General features: G+C 51.2%; 1 protein-coding gene across 2 annotated transcripts; it reads right to left on the bottom strand.

The window, feature by feature from the left end:
• Positions 1 to 5,161: 5,161 nt before the first annotated feature.
• P3H3 (prolyl 3-hydroxylase 3) lies at positions 5,162 to 16,473 on the bottom strand. Of its 2 annotated transcripts, XM_061454146.1 has the most exons (15): positions 16,023 to 16,473; positions 15,753 to 15,905; positions 14,859 to 15,051; positions 14,637 to 14,768; positions 13,054 to 13,187; positions 12,675 to 12,764; positions 12,285 to 12,337; positions 12,039 to 12,097; positions 10,750 to 10,874; positions 10,559 to 10,654; positions 9,440 to 9,590; positions 9,151 to 9,268; positions 6,716 to 6,791; positions 6,143 to 6,283; positions 5,162 to 5,852 (listed from the first exon to the last, which is right to left on the bottom strand). In XM_061454146.1, the coding sequence occupies exons 1-15, from the start codon at positions 16,440 to 16,442 to the stop codon at positions 5,640 to 5,642; spliced, it is 2,154 nt and encodes a 717-aa protein (XP_061310130.1). In that variant the 5' UTR covers positions 16,443 to 16,473; the 3' UTR covers positions 5,162 to 5,639. The 2 variants fall into 2 exon arrangements, with proteins under 2 accessions (XP_061310130.1, XP_061310131.1); XM_061454147.1 differs by lacking the exon at positions 10,559 to 10,654.
• Between the last annotated feature and the right edge of the window lie 439 nt (positions 16,474 to 16,912).

Genomic DNA, 16,912 nt, shown 5'->3' with positions numbered 1-16,912 from the left:
AATCCATATCCAAGATCCATGTGCACGCAGCAGCTCTGTCCTCTTTTGTGTGCACTTAAATCTTCCCCAGTGATTCCAGCATCTCCCACTCTTGTAGCCAAACTGGGTCTTTAATTGCTTCGATCTTTCTCCTGGATAGGTGTGAGTGTCCAGAAATGCTCTACATGTTGTTCACCATTAGAACCAGTGCTGTGCCCCAAGGCCAATCTCCTAATCCATGTGGGTCACACCACCTCCATCCCCCTCTGGCCTGCTGTGTGAAGGCCTCATTTCTTCCAGCCAACAGGGTTTTGGGTCCTGCCAGGCCAGGCTGCACTCTTGCTGAGGGCAAGCTCATGGAGGTATCTTCCAGGTCCCACCTTTGCTTGCTACTTCATAGAGCTCTCTGAGTTCCCCTCCAGAATCCCTTCCCCTAATGTCTCCGTGGCTTTGCTTTATTCCTCCAGGCAGAGTAAGTTTCTGCTTGGTCAATGACTCCTGCAGCATGGTTTTGACTTTGGGAAATACAGGGGGATACAGGTTTCCCCTAGCTCCTGGAAGGCTCCTGGAAAGCATGATCCTACCCCAGGAGGGAAGCTATTTCAGGCTATATTTGCAGAGAAAGGCTTGCACCTGCTGCGCTCAAGCCTGAACAGAGCCATAGCACCGCTGCCTGCCCCCTGCTCATGCACTGGATGTGGCTGCTGGCCCCAATACATGGCAAGGGAGCAGAAAAGGAGCCCAGGGCTGCAGTCCGAGCCCAGAGGCACGTGCCTCAGCCACACTGAAGGATGGGGACTGACCAGCACATGAGCTATGCCCTTTTCACTGTTGTTTTTCTCTCTCCTTTAGACAGAACAGTGATGAGGGAACAGCAAGGATGCAGGGATGCACCTGGTCGAGCGACGCTGGACATAGAAGCTCACCTCCATGCACTTACCCTTTGGGAAGGAGCTGGGCACCCCACACCATCTCTCAGCTAAGTGACAGACTGGTGAGATGCTGGAGGCCTTTCAGCTTTCAGAAGGCCTTCTGGAAGGAAGCATCCTCCTTATCTTGTGGTGTTTGTCCCTCAGTTTCAGTGTACAGTCAAGCTGCAAAAACTGCATCCAGCTCTGGTCACTGCCTACCAACAAACCAAGTGGCAAACCTGAACTTCCAGTCACCCTGTGAAGAACAGCCCTACCATCGTGGTCCACTCCTTCCCCTTTCTCTGTTTTCCCTCCATCAGCCCTAGGCACTGCACTGCCTTTTCTTGCTGCGACACCTCTTCCCCCTGTCTCCTCTCAGTCTCAACTGCTTGGTCTACAAGCTCTCCAGGCTGTTACTTCACACACCTTTGGCCATCTGAGATTATTGTCCATCCACCTGCCCTAACTTGTCTTTGTGGACTTCTGGTTTTGCCCACCCAGGCCTGCATGGAGAGAGGAGCCTTGTTTTCCTTCCAACTTGTGCCCCACGTGAAGCTGGCTGCACTTTCTCCTCATGGCACATCGGAACCCCAGCCTTCTTCGCTTCTCTCCTCTTTTACCATGCTCTTCCCCTCTTTCTCAACTCTGGCACTACCATGGGAGCACCGGTTCACAGGCTCCTGCTCTGTGAAGATGCACAACGAGACAAGGGTTTTTTTTGGAGCTGGTAGACAGGTAAAAGGGTAGGGGCGTGATGTTGAGGGTGGATAAAAAGGGCTAAATATAGAGAAGGTGCAGCTCGGGTTCAGGACTCTGTCCGGACCTTTAAATCCCTCTGGGGGGAACACTCTAAATGAAGTTGGGAATTGTTCTCAGCCTCACAAGGACAAGGAGCCACAGATGAGCGATAATAATAGCTCCAGCTTTGCCTGTCGCCTCCAGCCATTACATCCCACTGCAGGCTGTGAAGAGTGAGTTACCTGGTCCTCAGCTGCCTCCCAGGAGCACCATGGCGGGGGTGTGAAAGAGCAGCTCCTCGTGGTCATGTACGTTTAGGACAGGAAATGGGGGAAGCAAATGGAGGAAGAACAGAGGAAAGAGGAATGGAGCTTGGAGTCAAGCCAAGGCATGTTCCTGCCATGACCAGTGGGACCCTAGGGATGCACATTTGTTTCGGATCCGCAGCTCAGCTCATGGTCTCTCATGGTAGCTGCCCAGGCTGGTTTTAATAGGAAAGGCTTCCAAACAGTGCATACTTGATGCTTTCTCAAAGTCAGGGCTCTTGCATGCAGATGCTAAGCAGTAGAGGAAACCAAGTCCTTAGGTACCTTTGGAAAAGCAATTCGTCACCATTTGCATTGCAAAGAGCTACTGCCAGGAGGATCTTTGCACCAGCACTGGTCCAGAGTCAGTTCAAGCCAGCCCTCTTCTGAGCTCTGCCTTGGCTGTGCTCATCCAGTTCACAGTTCTTGGCTTTAGACACCACGTTTAATTCTTCTGCTGACACGACAGTCCTTTCCCCTCCTGCCTTCCCTGACACGCTTGCTGGAGGCATCTGCTGTAGTGCTCCTGTCTGTGAGCAGCCAGACCCATCCTGAGCCCTTGGGTGTCTGTTTGTAGCAGACCAAATGCCTCTACTATGCTCTAAGAATGATAGAGACCCAGAATCATTCACCTTTTGCTGCCATACCATGACATCCCAGGACAGTGGCTGCATCCCTTGCACCATGCCATGGCTGGGGCCCAGCCTGCACCCCAAGGGCTGTCCTGCTGAGCCACCTGCATCACTCTTGTGGGGATCAGGGCACAAATGATGGGTGGGGGGAAAGGGGAGGTGAACCCCTTTGTTTCCTATGCTCCAGGCAGCTTTCTCCTCCCTGGGGAGGGAGTGGTCCCTCTTCAGGAGGACTGTAGTTAGAAAAGGTGCAGGAGGGAGGACTGAATATTAATAGGCAGCAGTCCTGGGTCTCTGTGTAATCCCTAGCTGGACTTTGCATGCTTGCCCTGGTGACCCTGGGCTCCTTGCAGAGCCGGATACAGAGATGATCCCTCTCACCTGCGATGGAGATCAAAGGCCAGGGTAAAATTACCCTGCTCTGCTCCTTACTTTCTGAGGGCTCCTTCTCCATCCATAAAAGCAGTTAGCTGCAAATAGGTGTGCACAGTGGTGCACCACGAGTGCAGGACTGTGTGCCATAGTGAGTACCAGGTCCCTCAGAGGAAGTGTAACCCCCCTGTTCCAGTCCGGAAACTGGTGAGATTCACCTGCCAAGGGGAGAACAAGCAACCCCATCCCGGTGCAAAACCCTTCATCATTGTAAAGACATCTGAGTGCTAACCTAAATCCCTTCCCCACCATCATCTTCCCTCCCACATCCTCTGATGGAATCAGCCCTTGTACAAAGACTCCCTACAAAACCACACCAAGAAACTCAGGCTCCCAAACGCCGGGCTCACCAAGGTGACCTCAGGCATCACAAGAAGGCAGCATCCTTACCGGGATCTGTAGAGCAAGGTTAAGTTGTGGTCCCCCCTGGATGGGACCCTCACAGCCTCTTTCCCCTGCTGAGACACGGCTCCCCGCCAGGCAGAAGCCCCTTGTCACTGTGCGGTGTCCACTCAGTCCAGCACGTCCTCACAGCGAGTCCCTTGCTCCCGCTCTGCTCCTCAGCCCCTCCAGGGACTGATCTCCCCATGGGAAGGCTGTGGACGGGAGGGGTTGGGGGAGGGCTGATTCCAGGAGCAGCGTCAGGCAAATTAAATCAGACACCAGAGACTTGGGGAAATCGGATTGGGACGTAATGCAAAGCAGGTGGGATGGGGAGGGGTGAAAAGAGAGAGTAGCACGCTGCTCCTGAAGGGAAAGAAGCCATCATGGGCGCATTGGGCTCCTTCTGTTCATATCAGCAACTAATGAAGTGCAGATTAGCCAGAACAGGCCAGGATTAACCAGCCACTGGGGCAGGGCTTGCTGCACCTCACAGTGCACAGGAATTCCCGTTTTCCCAGGGTGCCACCACTCATGTGCTGGGTATGTTGGGAAGAGGGATGGTGCCACCTACAGTGGCCTTGCAAAGGGAAAACCAATGGCAGCGCCACGCTCACCCCCTCTCTGGGCAGCAAACTGGGCTCTGTATGGGGGAACCAGAACTGGGCATAAGGGTTAGGGGTGGCAGAAGATTTGGTGGCATGCCTTTTGGCAGCCACTTTAGTGGGATGCTGCGAGGGGATTATCTTGGCCTCAATCTCTTTTAATCTCTCCCACGGCTTTGGCCCAAGCCTGAGATAAATACCTTTTAACGGATCTCATCTGACGTCAGGAGGCCATCAGTCTAATCACCCAAGCCAACTTTGGGCAAAGCAAGCCAGAGATGTGGATATTGGCCCCTCACCCCCAACATGTCCTCATCAAGCCAGGAACTAGCCAGCACCCCTACATGGATCATAGGGCGGTTGTGTGAGTGCACTGATGTGCTGGACCTATCGCCAGGGAAAGGGCAATTGAAACACACACATCAAACTGTCTTTTTCCTGTTACCCTGGGGAGGATGGAGGCACAGGGGTTGCTGGTGCAGGTTTCCCAAGCTTGTGTGTTAAGGAAGTGTGGGGATTCAGGCTGAGGAAAGTCTCCCCTTACCATGGAGCAGAGGCCCTGTGCCAACTGCCATGAGGGATCACCCACCCAGCTTTTACATCACTGGCCCTGGCCCTAAAGATTTATTCCAGCTGAACTTCAGGCAAGGTCTCCACGCACAAGTCTCATCAAGGCCTCATCATGTCATGACCACAGATTGATCTCTGCCTCTAACGCTTCCCAAGAAAAGGGTCACTGCTCTTTTTGATAGTCCATACCCACCACATTCAATTCCTGTTTTGCTGCAATATAATCCCATCTCAGGACACTAATCCCTGGGCTGTGACAGCAGATTGTATTTGTATCAGGGTGAAACTGCTAAACAAAGTATCTCCTTTGCTTTCAGGGGCAAGTTGGTGAATGGAGAGAAGGGAGAAAAAAGAGAGGTCTTGCTGCAGGGAAACCTGAGTGTACACGGCTCTTCCCAAGATCACGCCTCACCCTTCCCAAGGGTTAGCCATGGCAAAGCTGACTTTCTCTCTCGTTCCCTTACTGGAAGTAGCTGTCATCTGAGCAAAGACTTTGTTTCCCTTCACTGAGGGCTCACTCTCCTTCCATCATTTGTTAAGTAAATTTCCATCAGCAATGAGTGTGCACATCTTCCTCCTAGTGAATAGACTCAAGCCCCCACAACATCTGTGTCCAGCATTTTGCTTTTATTCCATAGAGTTACAGTTCCTCACCTTCTCCTTCTCAGACCAGTTGCGAGGTTCTGGAGTGTGCAGGTGCCTAGGAAACTCAGAGGCTTCTGGTTTAAGTTCCTGAATGTGAAGACGGCCCTTGCTGAAAGACCCCAGACCCCTCCTCCCCCTCTCAGATTTTGCCCTGGATGACCAAGAAGCTGGCACTGCAAGGAGTGTGGTGAGGAGACCCTGCCTTCTGACTTCTGAGTGGCACAGGCACTGTGGTGAGGCAGTGAAGAAAGTTCCTGATGTCACCAACTTTAATAACTCTGTCCCTGCTCCCATTTTTCAGCTGCTGGGATGTCACAAAGAAGAAAGCTACATCCCTCCCCATCACTACGGCTCTAGCATGCTAATACACTGCTCCAGGCCTCTGTGGTCCTGGTGCTACCATGACCTGGTGCTAATCCTGCCCCTGGGGCCCCTTGTTACTCAGAACTCATCTCTGGCCCGCAGGTCCTTGGGATGCTGTGTCCTGTCCAAGCCAGGCCTGTGTCTCCGGCTTGTATACCTGGTTTCACTGCTGGGAACAGGAGTCTCTGAGGAGGATCTGCCACTGCCATCAGCTCCTTGACGTTCTTCTCTATCAGTCTGGTCCTGCTCCACAGCCCTCTGCTCTATCAGCTCCTCTGCCTTCACCCGTTCCTACAGCCATGGAGACAGAGATGATGTGAACCCCTCCCTGCTAGGGTCCTGGCTCACAGGGGCTGACAAAACACATCTCATCTTTGCCGCATCCATCCAACCCGCCTAGAGCACATTCTCTCCTGCAGGATCCATCAGAGACTAGTCCCTCCACCAGGTATCTTGTCAGAGGACAACCCCCAGCTGCTGCACTAGGCCCTGCCCCATGGGAAAGCCCACAAGCCATTCTCTGGGGGGATTTGATCTTGCTTGGAAGTACTTGTAACCCTTTCTCCAGCCTGGTCCTTTACCTGCTCAGCGTGCTCCTGGGAGTGTGTGTACCAGAGAGCAATGGCACAGCGCCTTCCACGGCTCACTGCCCAGACACCATGGGGGTTCTCCTTGCCAGAGCTGAAGGCTACCAGCCTCCCACACTTAGGGTGCACCTCGGCCTGCCAGAAGAGAAAGAAGAGACAATGAAGCCAGCAGCCTCCTGCTCTGGGACAAATGGCCTTTCTATGGAGGTCACGCTGCCTCTGGGAACTCGGAACAGCAGAGAGCCACCAGTTAACCACTGCCAATCCATGAGCAAAGCAGATGTTGGGGAGGAACAGACAGAACGAAAGGGACAACACAGGTTGCAGACACCCACAGGCTGGAAGAGCCTGGACCATCTCAGTTAAGAAGGAGTTAACCTCTCTTCTGTCTTGACATTTGCCTCAATTTGCCTTAATTTGCCTTTAGCTGCTCCTATTTGAATTTGCCCCAGCACCAGTACTGGACTGGTTTTGGAATGGTGGGATCCAGCAACTGACTAGCTTCCTCCCACCCAGACCAAGTCACACTCTGTCCTCTCTCCCTTTTATGGCTACTCCCAGACTTACTGTGACAGTCACAGTGTCCATTTCAGTGAAGAAAAGGCCTCCACCTTGGAAGTCATCATTGAGATAGAGAATGCCACTGCAGACAAAAACAAAGAGGACATACGGGAAGATGAAGCTCATTCCTCCCAGGTGCTTCCCCATGCTCCTTGTCACAGGAGGCTGTGAATACCACAGATTCAAAAGTAGACCAGTTAGCAGAATCCAATTGAGGGTGTTAACTACAGCAGTGCCTAACTCAGGTGGTCCCTGATGTTCAAGCCACAGGAGGCTAAGAGAATATTCCAGGCAGTTATCTCTACATGCTTGTGCTGGTTTGGTTTGGTTTGAATCTTCAGCAGCATTCATCTGTAGCACCATTGTGACAATGCCCTGGACTACACAGACCTTCATTCTGACCTGGCATGATGTTGTTTATGTTTAAAGATTGGGAATAATGCAAAGCCTGGAAGAGGAGACTGATCAGCAAAGAAAGCCATGTCTTAAGAGTGAAGGAATTTTAGGGTAACATAAGAATGGTCAAGAAGAGGCTTAATGCAAGCAAAAAAGAAAATTAAAACAAGACATTTCTTTACTAATGTTAGACAACAAAGTAGTGAGGACAGCATGCAGCGCAGGTAAGATCACAGTTGACTAGGTGAAAGAATGGACTACAAGCTATTTGCATTCCTCCTGGCATTCAACTAAGCTGATAGAAAACGTCAGAGGAAAGGAGGCTCATCACTGGGACTGGGAGAAAGAAACAGAAATTACCACTGCGGCTGCTGAAGCAAAACGTTAAGGACATAAGGACAGTGAGAGGATTACCAGCCTTGAAAGCCAGGAAGGCATAGCTCTTGTGTCATAGGGGTTTAATAAGACAGTGAAGTCAGGGTGGTAGCATGACTGTGGAAAAGCAAGGAGAGCTCTTACAAGCATGAAAGGGCAGGAGGGTAAGGATAACGACTGAAGCATATAACAGGACTGCTAGCCTAACTGGAGTAGTCTGGAGGGCTTCAGACTCCATTTCTGACACGGACTGTTGTGGGACAAGAGGTAAATGTAAAAAGTCTCACAATATAAAATGGGGGCACTAAAAGGAGATCGGGATGGCCACACAAGCATTGACGAAACAGCTGGTTTCCCAGGGAAATGGTTGATCTCAGCAGTTTGGACTAGAGTAAAAGTACTGAGAACAGTGCCATAGGGAAATGAGTAGAAAGGTGAAGAAGATCACATGAACGGCGCAGTGAGTAGTGCACCACTGGCACCAAAAGGAGTACTGTTCACCTGGAGGAGGATTACTGGGACTCCTGGACCCCTGGGCCCAATCCTGTTCAATAATCAATGACTATAACACAGATACAGAGAAGAGATCCAGGAAGTTTGCAGCACAGGGGCATATTTCAAAAGGACACTGGAAGAGCTCAGCCCTTGTGAGTTCCTTGGTCAATTATAACTGCCTCTACAAAAGGACAGGAATACTCTTGGAAATAACTCAGTGGCAGAGATCCCAAGAAGATGCTTTAACATTTATTCAAGGAGAAGTCAGAGAAGCCTACTCCTCAGGGAGGAGTGAGGTGACAGGACAGCTTTACCAGGGAAGGGACAGAGATCTCACCAGTTACGTGACAGAGCCTGGTAACTTTACAATCTGACTATACCAGAAGGGAAATGGACTCAGTGATACTGGAATTCCCTCCAAGTCCCACATGTTTACCATAGGCTGCTCAAAGAAGATTTCTGCTCTGGGTACAGCTACCACCCAAAGAAAAGGCAAATAAGATTTCTGGATGTCCAGGGATGGGATGGGAAATAGGAAGAATCAACTGTAGTGAACTGACCACATTTGGCTGCAGTGTGCAATAACTGTCACCATCTCTAAAACACATTTCAGGTTCTTTTACAGACGAGTAACAAAACCTGCCACAGGCTGGGAAAAACTCTCACATGGAATGGAAAAACCCAAGACAAAGTATTGACAGTGAATCTTGAGAGAGATGAACAGACGGGATAGTCACTAACTGCTCAACCAAAGGAAACACAAGGCGCTTGGTTTTCCCTCTCCTGTAATATCCAGAAAAATGTGGAAGACAGAACTTGATGAGAAGAACCAGAGTGTCATAAGGGCTAGCAGTGGACTGTAGAACTGTGGGAGACCTACAAGACAACAATCTGGTATCACGGTTCTGGTCTGTGCAGCCTTCCAGCATCATTCTGCTCTCTATTAATGCTGGCTCTAAGGAGGCAGAAAGAGCAAATCTTCCCAGCCTAGGGAAGGTGTTTCACTCCTCATTCTGAAGCCACTGGTGCAGCCTTACGCCTGATGCTACAGTCCTGGCTGGCTTTGAGCCATCAACCCATCACCTGGTTTCTGTAATCTGAGCTCATCCTCAGATGGGGCTGAGAAGGCATTCTGATCTCCACATGATCTAATGCAGGTCCCTTTCTTCTCTTACCTGTAGTCCCTGTACACATAGGCAGGTGGCTCTTTCCAGCACTCTTGCCCCTCAGGATCCAAGAGACAATTATCAGCATGGACAGGGTGACTAAGATCCATGCGACCTTCCTGTTCCCCTGAAAACGGGAGTCAAAAAAGAATACAGGAATTTTCAGCTTCAATTAAAAACAAGGCAGAGAGAAAGGGGCATAGGGAGAGTAAAGGGAAGAGAGCCTCCTGAAAATACGTGGCTGGAATTTAGGAGACTCTCCAGGAGATGGGCACTAACAGGATGAAAGATTCTTTACCATCTACGGCTGTGCGGCACACAAGGTGCGTGAAGGAGAAATGCAGTTTCTTTCCAGGAGTAAAATAGGATTCTATGATTTTCCGTGATTTCTCACTGGCCTGCAGAAGCAATTTGGCGTCTCTCCAGTCCACGTCCCCATTTTGGGCCAGCTACAAGCGAAAAACAATGCTGTTAGAATACTTGCATGAAAAGACACTCTAAAAAATGATGGGTACACGTACACAGGACAGAAAAAGAAACCTGTGTAAAAGTCCTGTGGTCACACATAGGAGAAAAGAACATGTTTTCGCGTGTAAATGTAAATCAGGAGTACACCTGTACAGCACAGAGATTCCCTCCTTCTACTCAGCACATGAAGCCACACCTGGAATGCAGCATCATTTTGAGTCCCTCAGTGCACAAGCGATACGAGAAAACTGGAGTGAGCCTTCAGTCAAGGGCCTTAAGATGGCAGGGGTGTTGGAGCATGTCTAAAAAGGCTGAAAGAGCTGGGTTTCTTCAGCCTAGAGAAGGCCAAAGGAGGATCTAACTACAGTCTCCTTTCACCTCTAAGGGCATTACAGAGACGATGGGGATAATCTCTTCTCTTTTTGGTCACTGAAAAGACAAGAGGCAACAAGCAAAAGCTGCAGCAAGGAAAATTTTAATTAGATATAAAGGAAAACTCAGTCTTCCCCAGAGTGGTACACACTGAAACAGGTGCCCAGAGGGGCTGGGGAATCATCATGCCTGGAGATGATCAGGACTTGCCTGCACAAAACCTTAAAGGATCTCATCTAGCTTTGGATTAACCACGCTGTGAGCAGGGGGTCCCATTAGAGATCTCCAGAAGCTCCTTCCATCTTACTCTCCAATTATCAGCTAAGCATGTCTATAAGACTGTGCAGGTACAAGGAACAATCCTGAACCCTTGTGTCGCAGGAGGGAGAGCATTTTTCAAGCCTGCCACATAAAACACGCCTAAACGTGATCATGGAGGGGAGACTGCACATGTGCTTGTGAGGAAGATAACACTCCTGTGCCTCTATCCAGACTGCACTCCACAGAGACAAACATTTGGGTGACAAACACCATTTCTGGACAATCAGGAAGGTGTCAGACTCACAGAGCCACTTACTTGCATGGCCCTCAGAACAGTTAAACCTTCAAATCTCTCATGTGGGGTATGAGGTGACCGTCTTGCCCGGTAGCCATCTCCTGCTTCTCCTGCTGCCTAGAAGGGTAGAGATGACGCACCTTAGGCTGCCGTCTCTCCTCCATGGAAACGCTGCAGTCCTGCATTCTGAGGAGGGCAGACTCAGGCCTCACCTTTGTCAGCCGGAGAAGGTCCTTACACTCAGACTCCGTCAACACTCTGTCAAACACAACCCTCTGGGTCCCATTCATCTGGTGGGAATCCATCGTGACAGCAATATCCTCAAAAGGCAAAGGCCCTGTTGAGAAGCAAGTACAGATAGGCATGAGCAAGCTTTGGACAAGAAGCTCTCAGACACCAACCCCCCGTCTGGATAAGGAAGTGGAGAGACACTATACATTCTCTGAGAAGAGAGGGCAGTTCCCCAGAAGTGCCCATTCCTCGCAGACCTGGGCCACTTGCACCCCTCACATGCTTCAGGGGAGACAGAGCATCAGCTGGGGAAGCTGGCCTACAGCGAGTGCTTCAGGAGCCAGCAGAAACCTGGGGCCTGCTGGGAGAGCAGCAGGGAAAAGTTGAGTGCACTGTGGATCGCAGCAGCAGAACAGGTCCAGCCTACTGGGGTGAGGCTCTGGAGAAAAGAAGCAGGTAAACACCTCCATCAACCCTCCTTTCCATCACACATTTCATCCCAAAATTATCGCCAGTGAATCTACTTTCTTCAGCCCCAAAGAGAAGCAATGGGTAATAGTTGGTGATCTGATCTTTTGATCTTTGGCCTTTTTGCTCCCCCACCTCTGACCTCTGGATGGTCAAGAATTCTAAGGCACTCAGTCCCTCAGAACAATCTGCTCTCCCATGTATCATAGCAGAGAACTACTTGGGATCATTTCAAGCAAAGACTCCAGGACAGACCCCTGCAAGAGGCTGTGTGTCCACACATAAGAACAGAGGACCAAGAAGAACATGGTACTCTGCACTGCAGTCTATAGCATTTAGCCACAAAACTTTTGGACTTGTGTTTTTCAGGGAAAGACTTGCCCAAGCCAAATAGTCTGCTTCCAGTTTCCGCCCCCATCTCCCCTTGTCCCCTTCAGAAAAAATGGTGTTCAAAGTCGGGCTGGTGGAGTTGAACCAGGTTTGGTGTAGACACTCCTGCCACACTGAACAGGGATCTGCATGTCCATAGACTTGTCATGTATTCAGGCACCACTGCTCTCAGCTTCTCCAGCCACAGTGCTCTTTGAGTTCCCATCCCAGAGACACACGCAGTGAGATTTTGCAAGATTACACATGCATCAAAGAGGGAGAAAAGAAACAGTAAGAGGACTTGCTGAGCCATTCGAGTCAGTCTGCATCTATGCTAGCATTCCAATGTCTGAGAATGGAAGAAAAGACAGCACTTAGCTGGGCTAAGTCTGGCTGACTGCATCCAAGTCCTTCCTCAAGCTCTTTTACTTACCCCTCTTATCCCTCTCTTCCACATCCAGAGTTTCCTGCTTTTGCTTCTCCTGATCCTCTCTCGGGAGCAAGGGAAAAAACAGAGACCAGGGCTGTCAGAACACAGAGCTATGCCTAACTATCCTCTGTGGTAGCATTTCACACCCTGTTCCTGTTTAGTCCATTCCTCAGTAGGTATTACTGCTCCTTGTACCATCCCCTACTACCAACACTTATATTTCTGTCCTATTCAACTTGGCAACCTTACCTGTGTTTCTCCTTCAGGTTTTCAGGAATCAGCTCATCTGGAGTCCAAAGATCCTGTAGGAACAAATGCAGATGGTTCAGTATATAACATTCTCCCACACTGGATCATGTCAAACAGCCAGTTCCTTGTCCCACTTCTCCAGTGAATACCAGACCAACGGTTCTGGCCTCCTTCTGACAACAACCACAGTGGGCTATGCATATGGTTACAGCAGCAATTTCAAACTCACTGCAGCCCTGGAGCAGTGGAAAGGCCCTAAAGACCCCCTTTGTAAGGACTCAGGGGTCCTTCCTATCAACATCTGATCTCTTCTGAAATGAATTGAAATGAATTCTGGTAACTCTGTTGGTGAAATCAGGGCAGGAATATTAAGAAGACACCGATACTTACAGGGTCATTAAAAGTTCCTCCTAGATGCTCCACTGCATAATAAATCAACTTCTTCTCCATCAAAGATCTCTGCACATAATGTTGAATACTCTAAGGAAGCAAAGAGGCTGTTAAACAACCACGTCATAAAAGACAAACCCACCCCTCTATAGGGCAGAAAGCTGCCCCAACACACTTCTGTGCACTTTGAAAACCAGGTTGTGTCCTGAAGGGACCCTGCCTGGTACAGACTAGAAGTAAACTCAGGCTCCAGTTTCTTTACTCCTGGGTTTGACACACATCTGCAGTGAAACGTGTTTCCCTTTTTGTCTCCTGGACTCCGATCCTGTTGTATGGGACAGAGGAGGGCCAAGAAGTACAAACCTGGGGTTGTAACTACCTCTCTGGCTGTGATAGCTGTGTCCTCTCCCAGTTCTGTGAGATACTGGTTCATCTTTTCCAACATTGGCTCGTCCGTGGGATAGAAGAGCAAGTAGGAAGCAGCACATTCAGCAGCCAGCGCCTGGTTCCCAACTTGTGCAGGGATAGAAAAGAACAAACAGATATGTCTCTGAAAGAGTCAATGTTAGCAGCATATGTGCATAGGCCAGCAGCAGCCAGCTTCCTGCTTGGGATCGGACAGCAAGGAGGCCTTACAACAGAGTACACATGGTCCCACCTCCCTCACCCAATGGACATGATGAGGGGCCTGGAGGCTTCTTTGAAATACAAGTTTTATCAGTTGTCTGACAGAAGCAATGAGACAGTTGGGACAATGTAGAAAGGAGCAGAGGTATCCAAGAGAAGAGCTGAGGGACATGTGAAAGTGACAGGGTGACAGAATGACCAATATCATGACAAGCCATCAGTTCAGTGAGGGCAGGCAGGGCTTGATGTACAGTGAGATTGGAATTTGCCATAGTGATAATAGTATCTGGCTTGCAAAGTAAGATTAACAATATCACTTAGCAAAACAGGATTTAATAACAGGACTTTGTATAAGCAATGCATTCCTTACTAACCACATTAACCTAGAAAGAGGAACTAAAGGACTGATGAAAGGGGCCTGCCCCAGGGGGTGCCAAAGACTGGCTGATTACCAAAGAAACAAGTCAGCAGAAACGGTGGTAAGAGAGTGAAAGGTGAAGGTGGCAGGGGGAGACTGTGAGTATTGACTCAGTTCAGGACCGAAAAGGCTTGCTCCCTCCACACCCTCAGGGAGCATGCACTCTCATTTACATAGCAAAAGAGGACAATTTAATGCAGAGAAGATACAGTACTAATTAACATCATGATTTCATGATTCACCAACTTCTGACCAATGAAAAGTAATTTCTTTAACCAATCAAACGTACAGAATCATAGAATAGTTAGGGTTGGAAAGGACCTTAAGCTCATCCTTGGTATAGACTCTGATGCATGCAGAATGAGGGTGTGCCTGCTCTGTGCAGCTGCCACTTAGCACCCTATCTTGTGCAAAAGAGCAAGTAAGTAAAATACCTCGACTCTGTGTTTATACTGGCACTTTGCACACGAGGTAAACAATCCCACTTTTGGGACTACAGGCTGACTCAGAAGGAACACCACCGCTGAGATGAGATATATATGCATGACCTAGATAGGAAGCAGGGGCCTGGTCTGGAGCCATGTACTGAAAAAGTGTATAAAATACACAGCAGATAGCTGGTGCAAGAGAAAATAAGAGAGTGCTGGAAGAAAGAAGCAGGAACAGCCATGCAGTACAGAAGCTGCACAAGTAAAACTGAAGTGGACCACAAGGCACCTCTCCCAAGGTGGCCACAGGTTTGAGAAAGAAAAGAGAGGTTCTGGGAAGAGTCGGCTGGGGGCTAGAAGGAGGGAGAGACAGGTAGAGCTCAGGTCAATGTGCCACTTCTCCCATGACATGCTGCCCTCCAGGCCCAGAAGCAAAGGGCAAGTTTAGGGGTGCCACAGCATCACATGCTGGGTTGTGGCTCTGCTCACCTTGATCGTAGGCAAACTGTAGTAAATCGAGATGAGAAGGGATGAAATCTTCCGTGGCAGAAATCCGCCCTGGCTTTGTGGCAATTTCAAGGACGCACTGCTGTCTGCACTTCAAAACCTGAATATAATGGGCTGCAAGAGAGAGGAGCAAGAAAGGCAGTAGCTCGCACTTCCTCCGGACAGGAGCACTGGGAACCCAACCCTCTGTGCATCTAATGCTACCTGCAATGGCTTCATACAAGCCAGGCTGCATCTCCTCCTCCTCCTCGTTATCCTCATCCTCCCAAGGCCCTTCACACAGGGCACGACACTCTTCCAGTGCTGACAGCGCCTCTGTGAGCGACTCCTCCAGCCTGGCCACAGCCTGCAAGTACTCATCTGCATCGTAATGCTGCACCCCAGCCTCATATGCTTCCTGCGAAAGACAGATCCAGGTCCCTCATCAGCCTGGGTGACACCAAAGGATGCCTGAGCCTTCAAGTCGCTCACAGGGTAGTACTGACATCTAGGGGCCTGCCCGATTACACACAGCCCACCACGCAGTGACAGCTCATCTTCTGGGCTTTAGCCAAATACAGTTCTCCAAGGCCCTGCAGCCTGCTGTAACTGTCGCCAAGGTCTCTGTGGCACACTTGCTATTGTCTTCACCCTGAAGAGAAGGCTTCAGGGAGACCTTCTTGCAGCCTTTCAACTGTGAAAAGGGGGCGTTTAAGAAAGACTGAGCAAGACTTTTGACCAGGGCCTGAAGGGACAGGACAAGAAGCAATGGTTTTAAACTGAAAGAGGGCAGATTTAGATTGGAAATAAGGAAGACATTTGTTATGATGAGGGTGGTGAGACACTGGAGCCCAGAGAAACTGTGGCTGCCCTATCCCTGGCACTGTTCAAAGCCAGGTTGGACAGGACTTGGAGCAACCTGCTCTAGTGGAAGGTGTCCCTGCCCGTGGCAGAACACTGGACTAAAGTGATCTTTAAAGGTCCCTTCCAGCCTTAATTATTCTATGTGTGGGGCCCTGTCTCAAGCCGTGGCTCTTGCATGGGAACAGCTCAGGGCCCCAGTCTGGTCCCTGGGATGGGTAAGAGCTGTCGATGCCTGGCTCTGCACTGAACTCTCACCCAGTGTGGCGTGGCCTCCAGGTCTCGGAAGTTGTCCGACCTCACCCCTGACATCCGCCGGTACTTCTCTATGTCCTCCCGCATTTGGAGGTGCTGCGGATTAGCGACGAAGAAGGTGTGAGCGGCGGATACGGCCTGATCCAGCTTCTTGAGCTGCGGAGAGAAGGCAGCAGCGTCTGTCACACTGCCGCGGGCTCCCTCTTCACACCCACCCCTCACCCTGGATTCACCCGCAGGGTGCCCTTGCCCACCACCTCCTCTGCTCCCCACCTGGAAGAAAGCCACCTGGAGGTAGTTGTAGGGCTCCCGACGCTCGAAGTCCCGGCGGATGGTGCGGCTGGCGCGGTGGGCGGACGGCGCGGCGCCCAGCCGGCGCCCCAGGCAGTGCTGGAGGCAGTCGGCGCGCTGCAGCACCGGGCCGAACAGGGCTGCCTCCCACGGCCCGGCCCCCGGCGGCCCGCCGAGGAAAGCCGCCTCCCGGCGGCAGGCGGCGCGGCAGGCGCGGAGAGCCGCCCGCAGCCCCGCGTAGCTGTGGAGGGCGCGCTGCAGCAGCTCGGCCGCCCGCGCCCAGTCCCGGGCGAAGTACGCCCGCACGCCGTCCGCGTACAGCAGGTCATAGGGAACCAGGCGGCCCGGCGACGTGGCGGCGGCGGCGGCGAGCAGGAGGCACAGGCAGAGGCGTGAGGCCATGGCCGAGACGCCGGGGAGAAGGAGAAGGAGGAGGAGGAGGAGGAGGAAAGGGGTCCGGGGCGGGCAGGCGTCCTAGCGAGCCCCGGGCTAGGCCCACCCCAGGGGCCGGGCAGGGCGGGCCGGCGGGCGGTGCCGGGTGGAGGAGCAGGGGGAGACATCGCCCACGAGGTTGTAGTTAACGGAGCAGTAGCCGCGCCAGGACACGCTTTGACCGTTCACAGACCAAGTCCCATCACATGCAGAAGTGCTCTGGAGGTGAAGGGCTGCCCATCTCCTGCTCTCCTCCGATGCAGCCAAACCCCTGCCCATGGCTGGAACTACAGCCAGCACTGGGCAGGAGAAGGGTTATCTCTCACACGCTACCTCTGTGCCTCCTTTCCAAGCGTTTTGTGCAGGACAGAACCCTGCTCTAGACTTCACCTCTCAGTTTTGACAGCGTGGGCAGTCGGGAGCCTTCCCCTAAAGCCTCT

The sequence above is a fragment of the Pezoporus flaviventris genome, unplaced genomic scaffold, assembly GCF_033815535.1.
Source record: "Pezoporus flaviventris isolate CSIRO_AGI_PZ_B2104156 unplaced genomic scaffold, CSIRO_AGI_Pfla_v1 ptg000015l, whole genome shotgun sequence".
NCBI classification, from domain to species: Eukaryota; Metazoa; Chordata; class Aves; order Psittaciformes; family Psittacidae; genus Pezoporus; species Pezoporus flaviventris.
This window is presented reverse-complemented; position numbering and strand designations above follow the sequence as displayed.